The 23,628-nt window shown below is 39.9% G+C and overlaps 1 protein-coding gene and 1 long non-coding RNA gene across 2 annotated transcripts in view; one reads left to right on the forward strand and one right to left on the reverse strand.

Annotated features, from left to right (window-relative positions):
• Nucleotides 1-6,218: 6,218 nt before the first annotated feature.
• The window catches only part of DHX15 (DEAH-box helicase 15), a 46,075-nt gene continuing 28,665 nt past the window's right edge, over nucleotides 6,219-23,628 (reverse strand). The window contains exons 9-14 of the mRNA XM_083630359.1: nucleotides 22,961-23,069; nucleotides 21,479-21,670; nucleotides 17,961-18,083; nucleotides 12,609-12,799; nucleotides 9,874-10,043; nucleotides 6,219-6,799 (exon numbers count right to left, since the gene is read on the reverse strand). Of these exons, the coding sequence (XP_083486485.1) occupies nucleotides 6,682-6,799; nucleotides 9,874-10,043; nucleotides 12,609-12,799; nucleotides 17,961-18,083; nucleotides 21,479-21,670; nucleotides 22,961-23,069 (903 nt within the window). The 3' untranslated portion in view covers nucleotides 6,219-6,681. The remainder of the gene's footprint in view (nucleotides 6,800-9,873; nucleotides 10,044-12,608; nucleotides 12,800-17,960; nucleotides 18,084-21,478; nucleotides 21,671-22,960; nucleotides 23,070-23,628) is intronic.
• LOC310770375 lies at nucleotides 14,869-16,634 on the forward strand. The gene is made up of 2 exons (XR_014552123.1): nucleotides 14,869-16,470; nucleotides 16,559-16,634. It is a non-coding gene; the product is annotated as an uncharacterized lncRNA (long non-coding RNA).

The following is a 23,628-nucleotide window of genomic DNA, read 5'->3' on the forward strand; positions in this document are numbered from 1 at the left end:
CCATCTTCAGTTTTTGGCTGCATCTTTGGCTAACCCAAAGCGAAGTCCGTATCAGAATCTCTCGCCCTCAATGGAGCCTGACGCCTGAGGTGGATTGCCTCACGCTGCCTCATTGATGTGCTGGCCGTGCTAGGGCAGCAAGCTAGAGACTACATGGCATGCCTTTACAGCCCCTTTCTGCCCTTCAGGATTTGATGCCTGAGGCAGCTGCCTCATTCTACCTCATGGTAGGGCTGGCCCTGCCTCAACCTTATGGAGAAAATGGCAGAGGAGAGAAAATTCTGTTGTACAAGGAGAACTCACTGTGTGAACAGAAAAACTTCATTGGATAATAATAATAATTATTTATTATTTATACCCCGCCCATCTGGCTGGGTTTCCCCAGCCACTCTGGGCGGCTTCCAACAAAACACTAAAATACAATAACCTATTAAACATTAAAAGCTTCCCTAAACAGGGTTGCCTTTAGATGTCTTCTAAAAGTTTGGTAGGTATTTTTCTCTTTGACATCTGGTGGGAGGGTGCTCCACAGGGCGGCTGCCACTGCCAAGAAGGCCCTCTGCCTGGTTCCCTGTAACTTGGCTTTTCGCAGCGAGGGAACCGCCAGAAGGCCCTTGGCGCTAGACCTCAGTGTCTGGGCAGAACGGACACTGAGGTCCCTGTTTTGGATACAACACAGGGCTATATTTGGAAGACAAACCTATTAAAATCTGTGCAAGCGCTGTTCTCATAGGCATTCTACTCATCTAAGGCATGATATTTCTCTCAAAGGGTATGTCTATGATTTAACATAAAAGCTAAGATTTTCTCCACCCTGCAGAGCGCACAGAAACATATTTAGCCTTTAGTATAAATCTGGTGCTCTTCAAATATCAGAATCTTAAGTGTTGCAGGAGAAATGGAAACATGCATTTGTATCTAATACAAAATGTCACCAATGCGTTGTTGAAAGCAGCTGATCAATACTCACTATTCAGCTGAATAGCAACATATGAATTGCTCTTGACTGAAAATTAAGGTGGTGGGAAGCAAACAAGTAACGGAAACATTCTTAGAAAGCAAATTGAAAACTGCCAAGAGATAAGAGAACAAGATAAATGGATTTTGTTGTTGTCGTCGTTCTTTCAAGGTACATAAAGATCTCTTTGGATTCTACATGATCAAGTGTGCAGCTGGATAAACGTCTTGTCTGTTCAAGTGGAAGCAAACATTGATGAGTCTAATAACCTACCCATAATAAGAAACTTTCAACATTACTGTGGTTATTAAAATGAAGTGATAATTGAATGCCCTCCTCAGGCCTTTCAGCAGCTCTTCTCCATCAGCGTAATTGATGGTTAGTCTTTTGCACCCCAATAAATGGCAAAAATGAACAATTATGCCATTAAAGCAGACTTGCAGTCAAAGCCTCAAATCACATTACTTAAGCAGCAACCCTTTATATGGTAGCAAAATAGCATGCTTTACTGTTAAAAATATGTATTACAGTGCCCTCCAGACAGGTATATCTGAAGTCTAAATCCACACTAAAGTTCCTGATAAAATAAGCAAGGTGGGTTAATAGGAAAGTGTGTATATTTTTGGGTGACATTATATATGAAGTAGTGACCCCAAATATATGTAAAAGTTCACCTTACCCAGAAAAGATGCACAGCACCCGAGTCACCAAATTTTCCTACCTCCCCAAGACCATTGTTCCTTCCCAGACCACCATCCAAATGGACATTCTATACTTGGGCTCTGCAAACACAGAATGGGCTGTGATAGGGGAAGGATAAACAATACGGTCCAAGATTGCTCCCTCAACACAAAAAAGGCCTTTCATATTAACTTTCTAGTAGTGGTGGTAGTACCAGGAATAATCATACTGTAGCTCAAGAGTCTTAGTGAACCCATCACATTAATGTGGATGGCCAGCTTTCTATTGAACGGTAATATTCAAATAAAACCCTGGTTAATTGCTTGATTATGGTAATCCAGGAATCAATTTGTCATTTGGCTAAGCAACTACTGAAAACTACTAGAAGATATCAGAGATCTCACCAGTGGGGTTGCTGCCAAATTGCATAATAATAATATTCATATTAATAATATGCCACCCATCTAACTGGGTTGCCCCAGCCACTTTGCTTACGTTTTGTGGTTCAGTTGTGGCAGGAATGTTATAGAAAGCAGGATGGTACTGCAGTGGCCTTACATTTTAATGAGACTCAGGTGCTCACCAAAAATACACGGGACTGCTGAAGACTACACCCTCCATGGTAGGAATGGGATCATCGGAGGAGCATGGGATGATGGACAAGACTCAACTCATGCCATGCATGAGACTACAGCATGCATAGGAGACCTACATGCTTCCGTTCATGTCCACAGCCTTGAATGTACATCATGGAAACTGTAGCTCCTGCTGCCCAGGGCAACAGACGTATACAGAAGTATTTTTGGTCTGCATGCACACATGCAAGGTATGCTGGTTCTCTGGATTTCCATTAGTGGCCCCCAGCCTGTTAAGTCCTCCAAATTGCGATCAAATGACAAGTATCTAAAAGCATCAATTATATAGACAACTCACTTCGGTGGATGCAACTTAATTTATTCAGGATTTTTGAAAAGTACCCTGCGATATAACCTACAAACATATGTGCATCCACCAGCTTTTAACCTTGTGCCATGAGATCTTTACGTATCTGAAGGGCCCATGAAAAGGAAAAACAACTTTATGTGAACTAGATCATTCTGAGGTCTGAATGTCAAAAACCTAGTTTCAAGTTGTAGCATTTTAAACTGCTTTTGATGAATTTTGATGTTGAAAACAAGCATCTCTGGAGAGCCGGAAAGGTTGACATGCAAGAGGGTAAAACCCATTTACCAATATAAAATGAGAAGCTGTTTATATCACTCAGCTGAAAATGTGAGTTGACGAAAGCGTTTATGAAATAGGCAGGTACACAGGGAACTCTTTACTGCATAAAGCCTAGTAATTGCAGGATGGTTGAAGTGTGTATTTTTGCTGCTTCGAGCAATGAGGTTAGGGAAGAGGAACACAAGAACAGAAACAGAATTCAAATGTAAAGCAAAGGCATGCATGCTTTACATAAAAGCATTAACACAAAAACAGACAACAGAGAACCGTAAGAGGTAGTCTAGGGTACAAATGAATTGGTTTAATTAGATTAATCATCTAAAACTTTAATTGCTGGATCTTAAGAGTGAACACTTATTGAAACTATTTCAATTCCACTGCTGTAATAAGAGAATGAATTTTACAAGTATCATAGGTAGCCTTCTATCCAAGAGTGGTATCTTCCATGTATTAAAGGTTATGTTTTCACATGTTTCCTCCTTCAGCATCTCAAGCACACTGGCATCGAGGTTGGGATAATATTCAGTGCGATCATAATATGGAAGGAGGATCCCAGGCAATGTAGGGTTGCAGTCTCAACTGGTTAAAAGGCAGATCAATATTCAACTTTTTAAAACCTGGTTGGCAGCTTTAAATATTTATTAGTAGCATTAATCAGATGTTTCGCCATTTGCATCTCTAGCGGGGCACTTGTTGCATATGCATTATTGTGAAGTCAATTTTTTTTACTTTGAACTGAGAACATATAAACACACATCATAGAAAGTGCTCTCCCAACGAAAAAAGACCTGAAAGCTGTGGACCGAATTGCACACAGTTGCACTGTATATGCAATCAAAATTGGTACCTATTTATAGCATGGACAATTATAATTCGTAGCTTTCCAAGCCATGGATGCTAAAAGTCACATTCCCACTAGAAACAAACAAAAATTAGATGCATGAGTGAAAAACAGCTGAGGACGCAAGCTATTAAATATATGACTGAGATGTTCAAAGGAGCAAATGTTGGTTTACAAACTTTTCCTAACCCTTCAAGTCTCCTTAAATCTAGCCCAATCTAATCTAAATAACAGTTTCAAAAAACCAGGCTTCCAAGCTTGAACGTTTATACTAGAGACTCTTTAATAGTAGACAGGTTTGCCCCTTATTAGTGAGTTCTTTCCCTGGAGGGACACCACTAGATGTGCTCAACGGCGCCCTCTCAGGTTGTCTCATTACTCTTTGTGAACCAATGGCTCGGTCAAGGCTCCGCAACATTCTCCATACAGAAATGTTGAAAACCGATGGGAAAGTTGGAACAAAGTCAAGATATAGCCTATGGGCTAGCCTGGTAATTAAAAAACTTTATCATACAATGTGGCTCTTCTAGACTTTAACACTGAAAAGGTTTAAAAACAACAACAAAAGCACCCAATTTCATACACCCACATTTCAAAAATTCAGTTGCCTATGCTTGCTCTACCTAAGCAAAACCGAAATATTTTATATATTATTTCATATATAATACATTAATATGTTAAAACACTCCTATTCCTGGGGGCGATCATTTACTCATAATTAATTGTGTATACAGAAGGAACGAAGGTGAGACCTTCTTTGCTTATTCTTCTAGTTCAGTCTATTGCAAAAGGAAATGGAGAATCAAAGCCATCTGGACCATGCACCAAGTATCAGCCCCCTTTCATCATCAGATACTAGAACACATAACACTTATTTAAAGAGAGGAAATTGTTTTATGCATAGAACGTATTTCCATAGGCATTTCAGAAGAGGAAGCCCATTTTTTTTATTAGACAACCTTGTAAGATCCAAACTTCTTATTAAAAGCGACAGCCAGTTTTGAACAAAATCTGAATTTCTGAAGCAAATCTGGTCTGTGTTTTGGTCATTAAAGATGCTCCCCAAAATAGCTTTTGCATAGAATCGTAGAGCTGGAAGAGACCACAAGGGCCGTCGAGTCCAACCCCCTGCCAAGCAGGAAACACCATCAGTGCACTCCTGACATATGGTTGTCAAGCCTCTGCTTAAAGACCTCCAAAGAAGGAGACTCCACCACACTCCTTGGCAGCAAATTCCACTGTTGAACAGCTCTTACTGTCAGGAAGTTCTTCCTAATGTTTAGGTGGAATCTTCTTTCTTGTAGTTTGGATCCATTGCTCCGTGTCCGCTTCTCTGGAGCAGCAGAAAACAACCTTTCTCCCTCCTCTATGTGACATCCTTTTATATATTTGAACATGGCTATCATATCACCCCTTAACCTCCTCTTCTCCAGGCTAAACATGCCCAGCTCCCTTAGCCGTTCCTCATAAGGCATCGTTTCCAGGCCTTTGACCATTTTGGTTGCCCTCCTCTGGACACGTTCCAGTTTGTCAGTGTCCTTCTTGAACTGTGGTGCCCAGAACTGGACACAGTACTCCAGGTGAGGTCTGACCAGAGCAGAATACAGTGGCACTATTACTTCCCTTGATCTAGATGCTATACTCCTATTGATGCAGCCCAGAATTGCATTGGCTTTTTTAGCTGCCGCGTCACACTGTTGGCTCATGCCAAGTTTGTGGTCAACCAAGACTCCTAGATCCTTTTCACATGTACTGCTCTCAAGCCAGGTGTCACCCATCTTGTATTTGTGCCTCTCATTTACGCTCCTTAAGAATGCACTGAAACATTGCCTAAGAGTGACTAGCGAAGATGCCCGGGTGCTAGGATAGAGCCTGGCATCTCTACCATCTGGAGGTACATCCCAGGGGAATCCTTGAATCTCGACCATTTTCACACACTAGCAACACATCCTGTGGAATTCTATCCGTTATGTTTTATCTGCAGAATCAGCATGAATTTTAGGATCCAAAAAGTTGTACTGAAAAATACTACTTTAAAGCCGTCTGGCCCCCAAAAGGCAGCTAGGCATTCCGTTTTGTAACCCTGGTTCAAGGAACCATTTGGCGCCTAGCTTATATATCTGAGTTTCTAACACTGGTTGCAAGTTTACAGCCCTTTTTTAAATAGTCAGGCAGTTGGCATGGGATAACATGTGATACACATTAGCAGGCATCCCCAACCTGCGGCCCTCCAGATGTTTTGGCCTACAACTCCCATGATCCCTAGCTAATAGGACCAGTGGTCAGGGATGATGGGAATTGTAGTCCAAAACATCTGGAGGGCCAAAGGTTGGGGATGTCTGCACAATAGCAATATGCATGGGCTTACTAGCATTGCTCTATACATAAGAACAAATCTTACTTATCAGACGTATCTGAAAACTATGTTCAACAGATTGAAAGATTTCAACCTGAATGTGTCATCAACATTTCTTCACCAAGGGCACAGAAACAGTAAGTTACTTTGCCAAAACGTTAGTATAAATAGACTTTATTGAAGTCAGTACCTCTGTACTGAAGCTGAAGATTGTGTCTACATAAGCATGTTGTAACACTTCACAACTTCTAAAAGGAATGTCAACAATTACAACGATCATGCATGCCATGGTCGATAATCACATTTTAGAAGCATTTTCAACCATTTCTAAAGAAATGCTTATAACATTGTTATATATTTATATTTATATAGAGAACTACTTTCAATAAACTGCAAAACATTGATCAGCTTTTCCAGTATGAGCTACAGTGTGAACACAAAAGGGAGGCATACGCGTTTAATTTATGAAATCAGAATGGAATATTTACTGTAAAAGAAAAATTAAAAAGCTTTCAAATAAAGGCCATTATTGAACCAAAGCAAAGAGCACAACTTGGAACTTAAGAGTTCATTTATTGTTTAAAGCTGTCCTCTTGAGCAACTTCAATTCAAATAATAAATTCAGTACTGCGAGTATTCCTTGGACTGAAGTTTGGCAATGATGCGGTCCAACTGTCTCTTTGCTTCACACTGTGGGAAATTGCTCATGTCATAATATTGAGGGGCAATTTTCACCAACCTGCCAAAGAAAGAAAGGTTTGTCACTTGTGCACAGATCTGAATATCATGCAGGCGATAGCAGTGGCCCAATTAGTATCTACTTATGATAATTAGATTATCAATCTCCTTAATAATGCCTGGAAATATGGAAATCCAGTTTCTGTATAAAAAACCATGCTACTGAAAAGAGCTTTTCAAAATAAAAGGCATCGCCAAGTAGTATATATACTTACTACTCTGAAACTTACAAAATTCAAACAATCTAAACAAAAAGCTTGTAACACGCAGTGATTGTCAGGAGGGTTTTAAAAAATCTTGTGTATATGTAATATGAAGAAAGCTGTTTTTACCATTCATTAAAATGAAAGGTCAACTTTTATTGACTTGGAATAATATGCAAGTTGGAGACAAGATTTGGATACTTCAACCAAAAGTCAATTATGTAGTTGTAAACAGTGTAGACATGAGTTATCAATAGCTAGATTAAATAATAGATAAGAGTACAGCATCACAGAAGGAATCTCTGATTGCAAGCCAAGTTCCAGGCAATAATACAAATGCATGATGAAAATATATAGGAACAATGACTCTGCATTCAGACGTTTTAGAACCGACAGGAACAAACATTATGGCTTTACTGAAAAGCAAAGGGGCTTGTCGCAGGGCCTTTAATGGAACAAACACTTCTTTCTATTCCTTCTTTTTTTTCACATTTGGGGCTAAAATTACGAGCATCAACCTTAAAAGTGATTTATCAAAAAGCCTCAGTATTGTCAAATTCTATGAGCTGGTTTAGATGCAATATTGCCAGCCCTTGAAAACACAGCTGGAGAATTGAGAATGGGCCTCAAGCATGCATGCTCCCTTCTGTCAAGCATTCAAATTTCCACCCTGACTTCCTGGTTTTATAATCTGCCATTACAAATAACTGGGCATATGGATAAATGGGAAGCATGTACAAACCACAGTTTCCACAGTTCTGGTTTGCAGGCAAACAACCACTTGTACAATTTAGATGTAAGCAGGATGGGTAACAGTAAGCCCAAGCTGATGATGATAACCTCTCAGTGAACCTAAGAGCAGAGGTCATTTCTGCTATTTCTCGCCTAAGGAAAAAGACCATAGCTGATGGTGGAGCGCATGCTTTGCATGCAAAAGTTTCCAGGATAAGTCCCTGGAATCTCCAAACAGAGCTGGAAAACATTCCTACAAGAAACCCAGGAAAGTTGTTGCCAGTGAATACAGTGGTACCTCTTGTTACGTACTTAATTCGTTCTGGAGGTCTGTTCTTAACCTGAAACTGTTCTTAACCTGAAGCACCACTTAAGCTAATGGGGCCTCCCACTGCTGCCGTGCCACTGGTGCACGATTTCTGTTCTCATCCTGAAGCAAAGTTCTTAACCCGAGGTACTATTTCTGGGTTAGCGGAGTCTGTAACCTGAAGCGTATGTAACCTGAGATACCACTGTATATACCACTGACAAAACCCGGAACCAGGAGGAAGGGACGTTGGATGAAGATTGGACTTGTTTGTATTTTTTTCCCTTACCATTAGAACTGTTTTATAAAATTGATGAACATTAGGTAAATGTTGGAATGAATTTACTTGGCTTTAGCAAAAATGTTTAAAGAATTATGAAAGAATGTTATGGTTATGAGAAGCTGGTAAGGAGAAGATTTAAGTTTTAAGCTTTAAGATTTATCTTATTATAGAAAGATAAGATTAAAACAGATTAGGGTAATGTAATGACAGAATATTATGAAATATGGAAAGGATTTGCTGGGATAATTAACAACTAGGATACAAAGAAAGGGAGGAGGAGGAGGTCTAAGAAAGAAGGTAATGACAGTTGAGGACTTGGAAGTAATGAATTTGTTTTTTAAATGTTTTTAATTGTTTGTGATGTATTGTTGTGTGTTTTTTTCTCGTTTTTTCTCTTTTTTTGGTTTGAATTTGCATTTGTTTTTGTCTATATTTTATTTTGTAACATTTTGAAAATTCTAATAAATATCATTTAAAAAAAAAGAGATACCACTGTATAGGCAATACTGACAAAGATGGACCAGTGGTCTGACCCAATCTAAGGCAACATCCTAGGTGCAGCTACGAAAGAAACGAGGATAATAAATGGGGGGGAAATGAAGGTGGCATTATTTAAAGAAGCAGATGCAGAAGTCAAAAGTGACTCCTATTTCTAAGCTTTCATTCCCTTCTGGATCTTTCTGCAACATGATCTCTTTCACAGGGACCAGACTATCTATCTATCTATCAAAGCAGAACACATGTCTTGTTACCATTGCTTTTTTTCCAATTGAGATTTGGCCGCTATTCAATTGTCAGTCGAAATTCCATATGTATTTGAGTTTTAATTATCAACCCTAATCAAAATTGCATGTGCAAAAGGTAGCATACATGTGGCTACTGACAGAACATTAAATAGGAAAATAGCAACTTGGAAACATTTGTAAATGTAAAAAAAGGGGGGGGGGCACTTGCAGGTGTAATCCAAGCTTGTCCCTTAACTAGAATTAAAGGACTGCACAATTGCACACTTGCTCTCTTCTGTTAAGACCACCATCACTTTCAGCACGATTTGCTTAGCGTCTCAACACCCTTAACCACTGTGAGAAAAGCTGGCAGTGTTTTAAATCAAGCTCTGAAATTCAGAAACTCTCCCCAGCTCCCAATATCTGTAGTAACAAGCACTCCTCAATACAAGTTTCTTTTTTAAAACCTGCTTTGCTTGCTCACTTCTGCTGCTGCAAAAGATAAAACAGAACCTAACTTCTGTTTACAGCAGAAAGGCCGGGCTTTCCAACGTCCAGGTAGGCGAATGTATAAAACCAGCCATTTGAACAAGGAAAAAGACAACACGGTTTTTTATAAGCATAATTGAAACTGAAGATCCAGAAAGGAGATGTTTCAAGCGAGGTTTTTAATTCGTGTTGTTAGTGGCCTAGGGCTCCAAAATCCTTTTCGTTTTTCCTCACAGCTCTCAGGAAACTTTCATAAAAACATACATGAAAATGTACTTTTAAAATTAGTAATGTGTTGAGAGAAAAAAAGACACAGTTTTGAAGAAGGTGGCTTACCATTCTGGCTTGATGTCTGTACAAGTGCGGATGTAGTTCTTCGTGGTAAGAACAAATTCGTTGTAAAGTACCCACTCAGGCTTGTGATCAAGAACTGTTGAAGGATGCAACTGCACTACCTGGTTGTCCTTCACTGTTAGATAGTGTCCTGTCCGTTCCAAATGTGCCACCTATATGGACAACATTCACACTCACGTCAGAAATGTGATGCCTGCTATGCTTCGCCCATGATACTAAACCTCTTGGAAAACCTGGAAAATCAAGGTGCTGCAACTGGCTGTTCTTGCGCCGGCAACTCTCTATCAAAGCTTAGCCACCCCAAACCCCAACTGCGCAACAACCTTCTAACCATAGCTGTCAACGTTTCCCTTTTTTTAAGGGAAATTCCCTTATTCCGAATAGGATTCCTCGCAAGAAAAGGGAAAAGTTGATAGCTATGCTTCAAACCCATACATGGCAACAGGGCATTTTCCAGCCTCGGAACACAGGCTTGAATTCTGGACAAATTACCGTATTTTTTGCTCTATAAGACGCACTTTTTCCCTCCTAAAAAGTAAGGGGAAAAGTGTGTGCGTCTTATGGAGCGAATGCAGGCTGCGCAGCTATCCCAGAAGCCAGAACAGCAAGAGGGATTGCTGCTTTCACTGCGTAGCGATCCCTCTTGTTGTTCTGGCTTCTGAGATTCAGAATATTTTTTTTCTTGTTTTCCTCCTCCAAAAACTAGGTGTGTCTTGTGGTCTGGTGCGTCTTATAGAGCGAAAAATACGGTAAAAATCTCCTAAAGTAATTGGAAATGTGAAATTATAATATGAAGATAATCTGAAATGTAATGCTGTTTAGACTCTAAAGCAGCACGTATTTATAACAACAATCAAAAGATGGGGATGAAAATATGAGCAAAAAAATGAAGCATTAGAAAACAGAGATGCAACCCTTGTAATCAGCCAACAGAGTTAAATAATTCTGTGCAAGGCAGATCTGCCACAGTTGCCCCAATCCAGAATCTCAGGTACAGTGTTGCCCCGCAAGACGAATGTCTCGCAAGACGGAAAACTTGCTAGACGAAAGGGTTTTCCGTTTACTGAGCTGCTTCGCAAGATGAATTTCCCTATGGGCTTGCTTCGCAAGACGAAAACATCTTGCAAGTTTGTTTCCTTTTTCTTAACACCGTTAATACAGTTGCGATTTGACTTCGAGGAGCAACTCATAGAACGCAGTGTACATAGTAGCCTTTTTTGAGGTTTTTAAAGACTTTGGTGATTTTTGAAGCTTTTCCAAAACTTCTTTTGCAGCCATTTGGTAAGTTAAGCTTTTAAAACTTTTTTGGGGGGGTTTGGATTTTGGGTTGGGGTGTTTGGAATTCAAGGACTTGGTGTTGGGGAGGGGTTTGCAAGAATCTGGAAGCTTGTGTGTTTTTTTAATGATTTTTTTGTGACCATTGGGGCACTCTGCTGTTTTTTTTAAAAAAATTCTGGATTTGAATTTCTGTGTGCTGGGTGGCTGGGGGAACAGTTGGGGAGGGGTTTGCAAGAATCTGGAAGCTTGTGGTTTTTTTTCTGCATTTTTATGATTTTCTGTGACCATTGGGCCACTCTGCTGTTTTTTTAAAAAAATTCTGGGTTTGAATTTTGAAATGCTCTTTACAGTATGTGTGACTTTAAAGAGCACTTAATAAACTCTTGTTGTACCAAATTTGGCTTTGTTTGGACTTTTTTTGACCATAGGAACGCATTAATTGATTTTCAATGCATTCCTATGGGATTTCGTGCTTCGCAAGACGAAAAATTCGCTAGACGAAAAAATTCGCGGAACGAATTAATTTCGTCTTGCGAGGCACCACTGTATATTCTTAGGGGGTGGATCTATAAACGCATCCCATTCATACAATGGCTTTTGCTTGTACAACAGAATTCCTCTCCTTACATGTCCCCACCCAATTCTGTTCTGGGGGATTAAGGGTGACCCCCTGGAACATAAGAAGTCCTTGTGCAAATGGGATAATCCCTTGCTTTTAAACTCCCTGTAATTGGGTTAGATAATCTGCATTCTATTAAAATGGTAGCTCATATTATGGCTTAAACTCATTATAAACCACTTGTAGGTTTCCCATGGGTTGGTCACTGTGAGAATAGGAATGTGGACTTCTGGGCCTTTGGTCTAATCCAGAAGGGCTGTTCTTGCGTTTTTGAGTGACCACTTTTAATATACAACTGGCTTTCATTCACTATGGCCCAACCTGCACTTAATAAAGTAGGGATCCAGCTGTTCCACAACAGTTCAGTTGTAGAGTATAGGTCAAAACTTAAGCAAACATTAAACCAAAGCACCCAGCTATAATAATATATAACATATATATAACTTGTTTTTTATAATCTCTTAAATCTTTCATTAAACAAAGTATGTGTATTTATTTTAAAAATGAGTATCTGCAAGGAGGCAACTACCAGAGGCAAAAACTAACCAGCATAGTGCCACCAATGTAAAGAATTGCATGAGAAAAGAGACAGGTCCCAATCCTAGGGAGCCTCACAGTCTCTATTTTAACGGATGGAGAGACAGAGAGAGGGGTACTTTTCAAAATGTGCCGTTTCAGAATTTCCCTATGCTATTTGCCTGTCTGTCAGAGTTGCCCAATAATCAGGTTGTATAAATCATAGCTAAATACTAAACACATTTTTAATCATTTCAAAGGGGTGCAGAATTGCAGATTTCCGTGTATTTTATATGCAACATACCTGCATGAAGTAACCAGTAACCAAAGCCTTCCTAATATTGATGTAATAGTCCCTGCTTGTGAAGTCTGTGCTTCTACGCGGCAAATTAAATCTGTCCATGATTCGTGACAGCTGTTGGCGTACATTGTCTGCAGACATCAGGGACCTGTAGTTAATGAAGTTGTCATAACACCACTGAACCGATTCATGATCTGCAATGTTAAAAAAAAGTCATGAATCATCTAAAAATGAACATTTTACCAAATTAAAACAAGTACACAAAGTGAAACCAGCTGAATGGTCAACCCACTGAACCGATTAAAAACCCGAATGACACTGTTTTATTTAAACAGCAACTGCTACACCTTTTCAGCTGCTCTTAATTTGCGTCCGCAGTAGGTAAATAAGATTACAAAGACAAGTGGACAAGAACTGCAGTGGCTAGAATTTGGGGGGGGGGGGACAAACTGGGGACCACAAAGAAAATAAAGAATTGCTAAGTTTTAAAAAAATTAGCTCAAGGAGATAATAAGAAATCTGATGGAAGAAAAGGTAAACAGTAGAAAGTCATTATAGGGTAGTACAACCAATGGGTTATTTTTTTACAAGTTCTATACGTGTCTCATTTCTAGATTTTGTCAAACCATATATGAACAAACTAGCTGTCTTCGGGCTAAGGAGTGGCTGACAGATGCCACTTTCTAGGAAAAAATGTCTAAAGAACATTTATTCTGATCCATTAGCACACAGGTGCAGCAGCTGGAATCAGGCAACCCTAGTCCTTTCTGAAGGAAGCTTAGAAAAACGTGCATTCACAAATGCACACAAGCACCCAGTTAGTACTATTTCAACTTTCTAAAGAGGGCTACATGCACACAACCTTGCCTGTTGGATTGACCAGTGGAATTGCATGGGAGAATATCCCTCTCTAGTTATTCTTTTAGAAACAAACACACACCATTGCATTACAGTGAGAGCCGAGATGAGCCTGTTGGATCAGTCTGCTGCGTTCCTGCAGGCTCCCTACACAATTTAGAACCCTAATCTTTCATGTGGAGAATTTCACTTTCCAAAACGTGGAAGGCAATGAATGAACTCTCCCCCTCTCACTCTGATCACACAAGGTTTGAATGCACAAAGAGGAAGATCCCACATAAGTAGGGGGGCCACTAGGTGGCGCATCGGAAGATGGCTGACAATAACATCTCTCCGACCCACACGAGGTAATTTGGAGGCTATGATGGGGGTAATTAGCCTCCTTAACCCCCCCAGGATTATGGGGGGGACGGCCCTTGCCTGCTGTGCCCTATACCACCCCCAAATTTGTGGGGGTGGGGGCACTAGGCACAAAGCCCTCCTGTGGGACTCCGGCACTCCTGGACGCCGTCCCTGATCCGCGCCTCTAGTTTGCAAGAATCTTCAAAAGAAACAATTTGAACGAGATAAATTGCACATACTTCAAGGAAAAAGGGGGAGTAAAGACTGCTGACAGAAGAGATCTCTGATAACAAGGCAAGAACAAAATATGAGAAGATACGTCAAGATACGGTATTGCAAATGACTGAGGGGGGAGGGGGAAATAAAAACTTTCCTATCCTCTTTATGTGATTAACAAGAATCCCCTCCCCTAATGAGTTAGAACTTTAAGGACTTAAGCTGTGATTTAAGGCTGTGTGGAGATAAACTTTCGAACCAAAGCAATGTTTCAAGACGAAGCTGGAAAGTTAAGAGTTTTGGAATGACGCAGTTAAAAATGCCGTCGCCATTTTGGGAGGCATTGTTGGAGCTCTTGGGTCTGGGAGGAGAAAGAGAGAAATAGAGCTGTTTACATATCGTGGATTAACTTCTCTGTGGGACTTAAGAGCGAAAAATGCCTGATTTATGATGGAAAGAGTGATGTTATCTACGAAGGAGATATATGGAAACCATCTGGACTTAAATTGGAAGAACGGGAAATTCACACAGGATTATTATATTTGCTTATCGGCTTAAGGAGACTAACAGAAGAGATCGTAAAAGAAAAAGAGAAATTATATGAACAAGACATGATGTGGAAACACCAAGATAAGACTGGATAGAATTATGAGCTTTGTCTGGACTGATTGGGACTGATTTGGACACTAACGCAGTAATAAGAAGATGATTTGAATCCCCCTTTGGATCTTGAAGTATGGGTTCCCCCAACAAAATTTAAAAATTTGGCTTTGTAATTTGGAATTTATGTGATGTGATTTAATTTGATGTGATTGGCCAGTTAATAAAAATTATTTTAAAAAAAAAAGAAGATCCCACATAAGTAAACACAAGCGCTAAGTACCATGAAGCCTAAGGAATACTGCAATTTTACCAGCCATTCAAATTCTTTCAACGTGGAAATGTGCTGGTTATTATCAAATAGAACAGATCTGCCCTGCTGAAGAAATCTGAAGACCATCTATGAGCTCTTCAGAGAGCACACAGGGATATTCAAACTATAGATGAAGAATGTGCACAACAGCTGTGATACAAATGAATAAATAGGCAGCCTGTAACTCTAAAACTTCAAACCATAAGGAACACATTTTCTACCACAGAATTCTCACAGTAAAATCCAACTGGTACCTGGCATTACACTTCTGATCTTCCATTTTAACATTAAAAGCTCTTCGCTTTTGCTTATTTCAACTACTTGGGAGAAGATCGACTCTATTTTCAGCTATTTTCCCATCTGCCAAGCCACTATTTTCAAATTTTAATTTACAGATTATGCAAGGAAGTGCAACCTCTGTGTCAGGTAAATTCTGTGTCAGAAAGCTGAGTAATTTACTATTTCATAGAGATAGGGATCAGTTTTGACATGAAAGCCATTGATAGAAAATAAGAATTGAAAGCTAGGGTGTCATTCACAGTGATTCTTTGGAAGAGAGAATTGGTTTATCTTCTCTTGTCACTGTGATCTTGGTCTTACTTCTTACATAGACTTGACTAAAGAGTGATGTTATTGGAAGATTGAATGCATTAGTACAGACAACACTCAAGAACCAAACAATATCCCTGTGACAAAGTTATCACAAATACTCTGTCTTCTGAATGAACACCTATCTACCCATTACTCAGTGTCATTCAGAATAATTGTAGCATTCCAAAACTCAGGCACTTCAGCTAGCTGCAACTGGCCTCATATTCAGGAGTACAATACGTTTTGAGTCTGCATTTTAATCTAGAATTCCAGTTCACCTTCCCCCCTCCCCACCTAGAAATTCTCAGAATGTCCCTAACAAAAATTCCAACTTTGAGCCATTAATGTCCTCCTCACCAATTTAACATCCAGGATCTCTAAATAATGGAGATTGATTGGTCTCTTATTAACAGAACACTCAGACTTAATTTCATTTCAGTCATGAGCAGAAAAATACATTAAATATTTCCTTTTAAATATAGCCAGGGGTCCTCAAATTTTGGCAGGCCCTGGCAGCCAAATATTATTTTCTACTATCTAGATGTCCTCTCACACTATATTACAGCAATTTTATATGGATTTTCAAAACAAATATCAATTTATCCAGAGTGAAGTTAGGGTTAAACAACGGATTTATCTGTGTTAGGCAGCATGTGAAATTATCTTTTTTTTTAACTTTTGATCTGGATGATCTGCACTAGGAGATAAGAGAAGCAAGACCATAATGGTTTTCCTGATCCTCTCAGTAGTATTCGTTACAACTATGGTATCCTTCTGGGTAGACTTGAAGGAATGGGAATTGGGGGCACAGTATTAAACTGGTTGCTAATTCATGAGATACAGGGTCACAATTATAGTGCCAGGGGACTGCTACACTTCACAAGCATTATCTTAGTAATCTTTACAGCAATAACACCAGGCATAGGCAAACTTGGCCCTCCAGATGTTTTGGGACAACTCCCATCATCCCTAGCTAACAGGACCAGTGGTCAGGGATGATGGGAGTTGTAGTCCCAAAACATCTGGAGGGCAGAGTTTGCCTATGCTTGAATAACACAGCCCAGTAAATATAGTGAAATATACATGAAAACTTTAGAATAAGTGTGAAATAGATTATTTTTTAAGCAGGTGAAGCCACACACACACAAAATACACTAAAAGTTGTAATGTCCAGCCCAGCGCAAAGTGTTTCTTTCCCAACCTGTTATCATATTGGCCTTATTATAGAGAAGAGAATAACCACCACTCCAGGCATCCCAGTTCATCTTCAAAAGCCACATGTGTTTAACAGAGGCTCAGGGCCAGTGAAGGAGAGGTGCCCGACTCAAACTCCTAGGAGCCAACTCCTAGAGACCTAGGTCCCTTCGACTTTTACTTAGCAATTATTTAGGTCACCACACAAACTATATTTTACAATTACTTTAAGGTTTTGCCTTATTTTTAAGTTTTGTTATTCCACTCGTGCAGAGGGAAAGCTTATGCTGACAGCGTGAGACAGAGGGAAGTTTTAAATGTGTGATGTCTTACTGTATTTTAATTTGTTGGAAGCTGCCAGAGTAGCTGGGGTGGCATGTAAACAACAACAACAACAACAACAACCTACTACTACTACGATTACTACTACTATCATCATCATCAGGGCCTTCCTGATTTGTACACAGTCTATTATCCGCTAAGCCCCACTGGCTGAAAGTATTTCATCCTACAGATAATCCCTCTCTTTTATAAGCGGTAAAAGTAAAGGTAAAGGGACCCCTGACCATTAGGTCCAGTCGTGGCCGACTCTGGGGTTGTGGCGCTCATCTCGCTTTATTGGCCGAGGGAGCCGGCGTACAGCTTCCGGGTCATGTGGCCAGCATGACTAAGCCGCTTCTGGCGAACCAGAGCAGCGCACGGAAACGCCATTTACCGTCCCGCCAGAGCGGTATCTACTTGCACTTTGACGTGCTTTCGAACTGCTAGGTTGGCAGGAGCAGGAACCGAGCAACGGGAGCTCACTCCGTCGCGGGGATTCAAACCGCCGAACTTCTGATCGGCAAGTCCTAGGCTCAGTGGTTTAACCCACAGCGCTGTGTAACATTGCAGTAGAGGAAGATCTACAGCAAGAGTGAATACAGATCTATAGAAGAAGAAGAGGAGTTTGGATTTGATATCCCGCCTTTCACTCCCTTTAAGGAGTCTCAAAGCGACTAACATTCTCCTTTCCCTTCCTCCCCCACAACAAACACTCTGTGAGGTGAGTGGGGCTGAGAGACTTCAAAGAAGTGTGACTGGCCCAAGGTCACCCAGCAGCTGCATGTGGAGGAGCGGGGACGCGAACCCGGTTCCCCAGATTACGAGACTACCGCTCTTAACCATTACACCACACTGGCTATCAGATTGTCAACACTATATATCAGCAAGTAACACAAGGAGCCCCACCAGTTTCTACTTACTTTGTTTGAAAGCATGGTAGACATTCAGCAACGTCAAATGATCTCCATCTATGTGGGCGAACCTCATCTTGGCCTCATCCGCCGCTTTCTTGGCTTCCGTGGGGCGCACAAAACACTGTGGGACTAAACAAGGTTGGTATGGGCCCAACACAAACGCCCATATCGATGAGTCACGCATTCACAGATAGAGGAACAAGGCCTAGCTAGGTCAGTTCACAGAGCATAGGGCAGGGCAGGATGGCCTCCAACTGCATCTTGGACTGTCTACTACCTTGATTTGGTACATCAACACCTAACCACATCTGCAAGACAAGAGGGTTTCAAAGCTACAGAATGCCTGATTATTTTGACTAGAAGTAGGCATCAAAAAAATAAATCCTGAAGGCCATCAAAGCTCCAGTTACGTAATGGAAAGATCACGTGACCCCGGTACAAAACCAAGTGCTGATAGCTCTGCCTTGCGGTGGAGACAGTGAATTAGATCCAGTGTCCCTCCCTCAAATGGAAGAGATGCTTCCACTTGCGGAAGGGACTGATACCAGATGGAGGAAGGGGGATAGGGTTTTCACTGATTCCCCCTTCTCTCTGCAACCTCCTTCAGTTCCCACATATTCCAGGGACCTCCACCCTTTTTCTGGGGTCACAGAGGACTGCAGGGAGAAGGAAGAATATGAGAAACCTGCTTCCCACCCTTCTAGCAGGAATGTCCCATGGGAACTCTGGATCCAACCCAATGAATGTTTAAATAAGTAGCCTATGGCCAATGACCAAGATACACAGCAACCCTTGTAAAACGTTATGCCAACACCTAATCTACTCATAAGAGAATATTAAGATGTATTATGCCTCTGTCACCAACAGCAGGCATTGCTATCAGCACTGGCAGACAGAAACATATGTGAATAAGCATATTTAGATATAAACGTGTGTACGCGTGTATAGCAGTCCAGGGCTCTCAAGTTTGCGGCAGTGGTGGAAGGTAGACTGCTCAGCAGCTTTTTCAGACCTTAACAAGCAAATCTGAATTTAGTGCATTGTGACTCTAGTGCTCTTTACACATTGAACTCTTTAAACAATGCATTTTTTCTGATTTAATTTAAAATGTCAAAATGAAGGATAATTAATAACCACAAGTAGTGATTTTACTGTTTATAGTAGGTAAACACTCCATAAAGCAGCTCATTTGATGCTAGCACAAGCTTCTCGGACTTATAGAAATTATGTATATGTCTTTCATACATGTTTCTAAGTCTTTACCTAGAAATTTTGTGCAAATATTCCACTTTAAACCTACACGTGTTTAACTAAAACCACACATAATGGATGATGAAAGAACAGAATGAATGTCTACCTGCCATTTAAACTTCATGGTATTTTTGCTTTGGTCACAACCAAAGCTTGTAAAAGCTCCTATCACTATTTTTTAAAATAAGTAATACACACAACTTTTAAATTGGTCTATCAGCCTCCTAACTGCGCAGACACACTGGGAAAACTGATAACAATACGGAAATTGAATATTCTGCACAACTGGAATATGCCAACCGAAGTACTGCAAGAACCACACTGTTTACAGTGCATAATTTAAAAAAAAAAAAGAACCAAAGTCCATTCTACAAAATAGAGTACTCCAAAGACAGAAAATTCTTTGAATTATTTGGCTCTAAGGCTAATAAAAAGCATTATGGCAAAAATCCATCAATTCACTGATGTAATAACTAGTATTTACAAATAAAAATTAGTTGTGTACTTACTGTAAGTTGCAGAATGAAAAGCTGTACTTTTTATCATCTGCTTAAAGGCATCTTATTATGGCTTTAGTTTAAAGAATCAAAATTACTTCAGTTTGGGTAGCTTTGGTAAGCTTTACTATTTCCTGTTTCATTTTATCTAACACTTGTGTCCATTTAATTGTTTGCACACATCTATACCCACACACCTGGAACTGAGGGAGACTTACTTCTGAGTAGACTGGTATAGTCCTGTACTCTAAACCCAGGATGTCATGTCTCCCTTCACATTTTGTTCACTGTAATTAAGTTTACTGATTCTGTTGGCGACACTTTAGAAAGCAACATGATTTTAGAATACTGCACCTTAACTGCATCCCAAGAAAATAGCTATCCCTCAGAATAAGAATTTTTTTTTGAAGATTGTGTGCTAATAATAAAATACTGTAACAAATAATGAGTGCACCCATTCTTAATTTTAAAAGCATGAAGGTATAAATATTTTGTAAAGTATTTGTAGAGGGCAAGGTTAAAGTAAAATGTCTTCCTTCAAAATATTGACATATGCAGTTAAAGAAATTAATACTATGCAGTTGGAAGCAAGAGCACGCATCAAGTCTTTGCCTGGTATGATGGAAATTCATGGCATAAAAAGGCAGGCATCCACCTACCACCACCTCCGCAGATAAAACAACAATTTACATGAAACATTTAGATTCTGCCCTGCCCAGCTGCTCTGAGTCTGAACTGTCAAAATTCTGCAATAAACATTGTAGCTTGCTTTTCGAAAAATATTGTTAATACGCTGCAATAATAAAGTGATGGGTTGTCTTACTCAAAACCTTTATCTTACTTGCCATCTTGTTGACATCTTGTTGAATGTACAATACGATGAGAAGTTACTATGGGAAGGGTTTCAGCACATACAAAATAAGTACTTCTTGCCTTACCTGCACAGATTCTGAGCAGGTTATTTTTAAAGGTTTAGGCTGGTACCCAAAGAAAATACTAGTTCCACATGTCAAACAGGGCTCCGGGCTAGAGCTTCTCAAACAGCAGCATCCCTGTGCAAACCACTTTTGAAACTGAAGTCAACTTTCAAAAGCAGCATGCGATATGGCTGGGGATGCTTCTCAAAGTTTTAAAAATCCCACTAAGCAGGCCCAAGTCCTCGGATCCATCCAGGCAGCTCTTTGGATTCCAGCCCTAACGAAAACTTGTCCACTGTAACAAAAGACTGCTGCTCAGGCAAGTCCACACTACAATTTCTGCATCGGCCACCCTTTAAAAAACTGTGACGCATTAATGCTAAGAAAATGTTTTCTCCGCCTAGCATTCCCTTTTATCAATGAAAACCTGAGACGTTTATGCTAGGATTCTTCTACAGAAAAACTGGTACATACTAGCTATGTAAGTGGCAACCACAAGTTAAAGGGCTGAAAATAAAGTGGGTTATTATGACTATCAATCACTTGGTAACAAAAAAAATGGGCATAAGTTAAAAATTTAAGAGACAGAAATGAACTCCTACGATCTGGAATCCTTAGTAGGTATAATTTTTTTGCTGCCACGAGAGAAGTTAGACCATTTCACACACAATGACTTCTTTAGCTTCAGTGTTGATTTCATTTATAAACTTTACTCCATTATGTATCACACTATACAATAACTTGGAAAGGCACAGTTCAAACTTTTTAGAAGTTATAAGTCCTGTTGCAGGAACAATAATACAAGCTTCCCCTAACTGGAGATCTGTGTTTTGATTGGCATCTCTGTCCCTGCTATTACCTGACAGCATGGCAGTAATAGATAGAATCTCATTAGAACAGTTGTAGTCGCAACTTGCTATAACCATTTTAGCCAGCTGTGGATCGAGAGGAAATTCTGCCATCATGGATCCCAGTTCAGTCAAGTCTCCATCGTCATTTAAAGCAGCTAGGTAATTCAAAAGCTCAAGTGCTCTCATCAAGGTCTCTGGAGCTGCAAAAAAACCAACATACTCTTATAAATTAATCTGCCTTTAGGAAGCAAAAAATGTGAGTACACTTTCATAAGCAATCTCATTTTCCATTCTGTAGCTGACAAAATCCAGAAGACAATCTACCAGAAAATTAAGTTACTGAGATCTAGCCACCAAGGAATCAAATAAAGCTCAAATTTGCTTTAGGGTTGTGTTCAACAAGAATCACATCTGTTTTCGGATTAGCCATTTCGGGACCGACTACAGGTATGCTGCTCTGCCGACTCTTTTCTAGCCATTTCATACATCTGTAAGTAGGGATATTGATGAAACTGTATTTGGCATAAAATACTTGCCAAAACCTATGGCAAGTTTTTTCTTTTGATAAAATTTTTTTGCAAGCCTTCTTCAGTCATTACTCACATGGGGAGGGATACATCAGAACATAAAACTACTCAACAGGAACACAGGAAGTTGCCTTTTACTGAGTTAGACCATTAATCCGTCTAGCTCAAGATTGTATGCACTGACTGGTAGTGGAGTGGCTCTCTACGATTTCAGATTGGAGACCCTTCCAACCATACCTGGAGATACCTGGGGATGCCTTATGCAGGCAAGTAGATCCTCTACTACTGAGATGTGGCCCTTCCCTAAACACTTTAAAAGCCAAATTGTTACAATACCTTGTAACACAGAATCAACACTACATTCCAAAACAAGTTGCGGCCCAAGCAAATTATGGTGACCATTGCCTCATGCTAGATCATGGGTCGGCAAACTAAGCCCGGGGGCCAGATCCAGCCCAATCACCTTCTAAATCCGGCTCGCGGACGGTCCAGGAATCAGCGTGTTTTTACATGGGTAGGATGTGTTCTTTTATTTAAAATGCATCTCTGGGTTATTTGTGGGGCATAGGAATTTGTTCTTCTTTTCAAAATATAGTCCGACCCACCACATGGCCTAAGGGACGGTGGACTGGCCCCCTGCTGAAAAAGTCTGCTGACCCCTGTGCTAGATAGTCTGCTGTTCATCATCATAACGCCTGTCTTACATTTTATGTGCCATACATTCACAAGCTCAGCAGGAAGCTAGCAAAGGCATCTCGCGGCTTTCATTTTTTACGCATGACGAAAGAATACTGATTAGTTACTATTGGACTTCTTACTCATCTTTCTGTTTACACTGATAATGTGGTATACTCTCTTCAGGGAACGAATTTATTTCAGGCTACGGCAAAGTTCCTGACAAAACAACAATTTGGATATTTCTTATTATATTACTGCATGTTAAAGTTTTTACAAAAAACATACCTGGTGGGTCCATAAAATCAAAATGAACCAAATCATCTATGCCTAGTTTCTTCAGCTGTAATACCACAGAACCCAAGTTGGACCTTAGAATTTCAGGATAGGTGTTGTCCTGGAAAACAAATATTTTATTAATTTTGGTTTCACTTTATTATTGCATCTGTAATTTTCCCCATTATCAAAAAGCATGAAGACTGCATCCACAGCTGGCACAGAAGACTACAGCCTCAGTGGGCCATGCCTGGGGTTGTAAATGTGGTACTGTTATACCTGTCCCAATGGCCCAAGACACAATTAAACTATAGTTCTCTGTCCATTAATATACTTATGTCCATTTATTCAATAGGACTTAGACTGGGGGAGAGAGAGAGAGCGTTGTTGTTTGTTACTAAATTATGCATTTTTGTGTTTTTAAATTGTAAACTATCCTGTAATTCTCAGATGAAGGGCATTATAGAAATTTAATTATATATTTAAAATAATAATAAATGCAATGAAAACTGTATGTCACAGAAGTATACGCATCATGCTGAAGATATAAACACAAGAAGCACCCCTTTAAAAACAAGTCAAAATAGATTTAATCTATATCATTACGACAATGATGTCAAATTTATCAACCTGCAAGATTACATAAAGAAATTACAAAGCAGTATTTCCCATTGAAGTAC

This window comes from Podarcis filfolensis (assembly GCF_964270895.1).
Source record: "Podarcis filfolensis genome assembly, chromosome: 9".
NCBI classification, from domain to species: Eukaryota; Metazoa; Chordata; class Lepidosauria; order Squamata; family Lacertidae; genus Podarcis; species Podarcis filfolensis.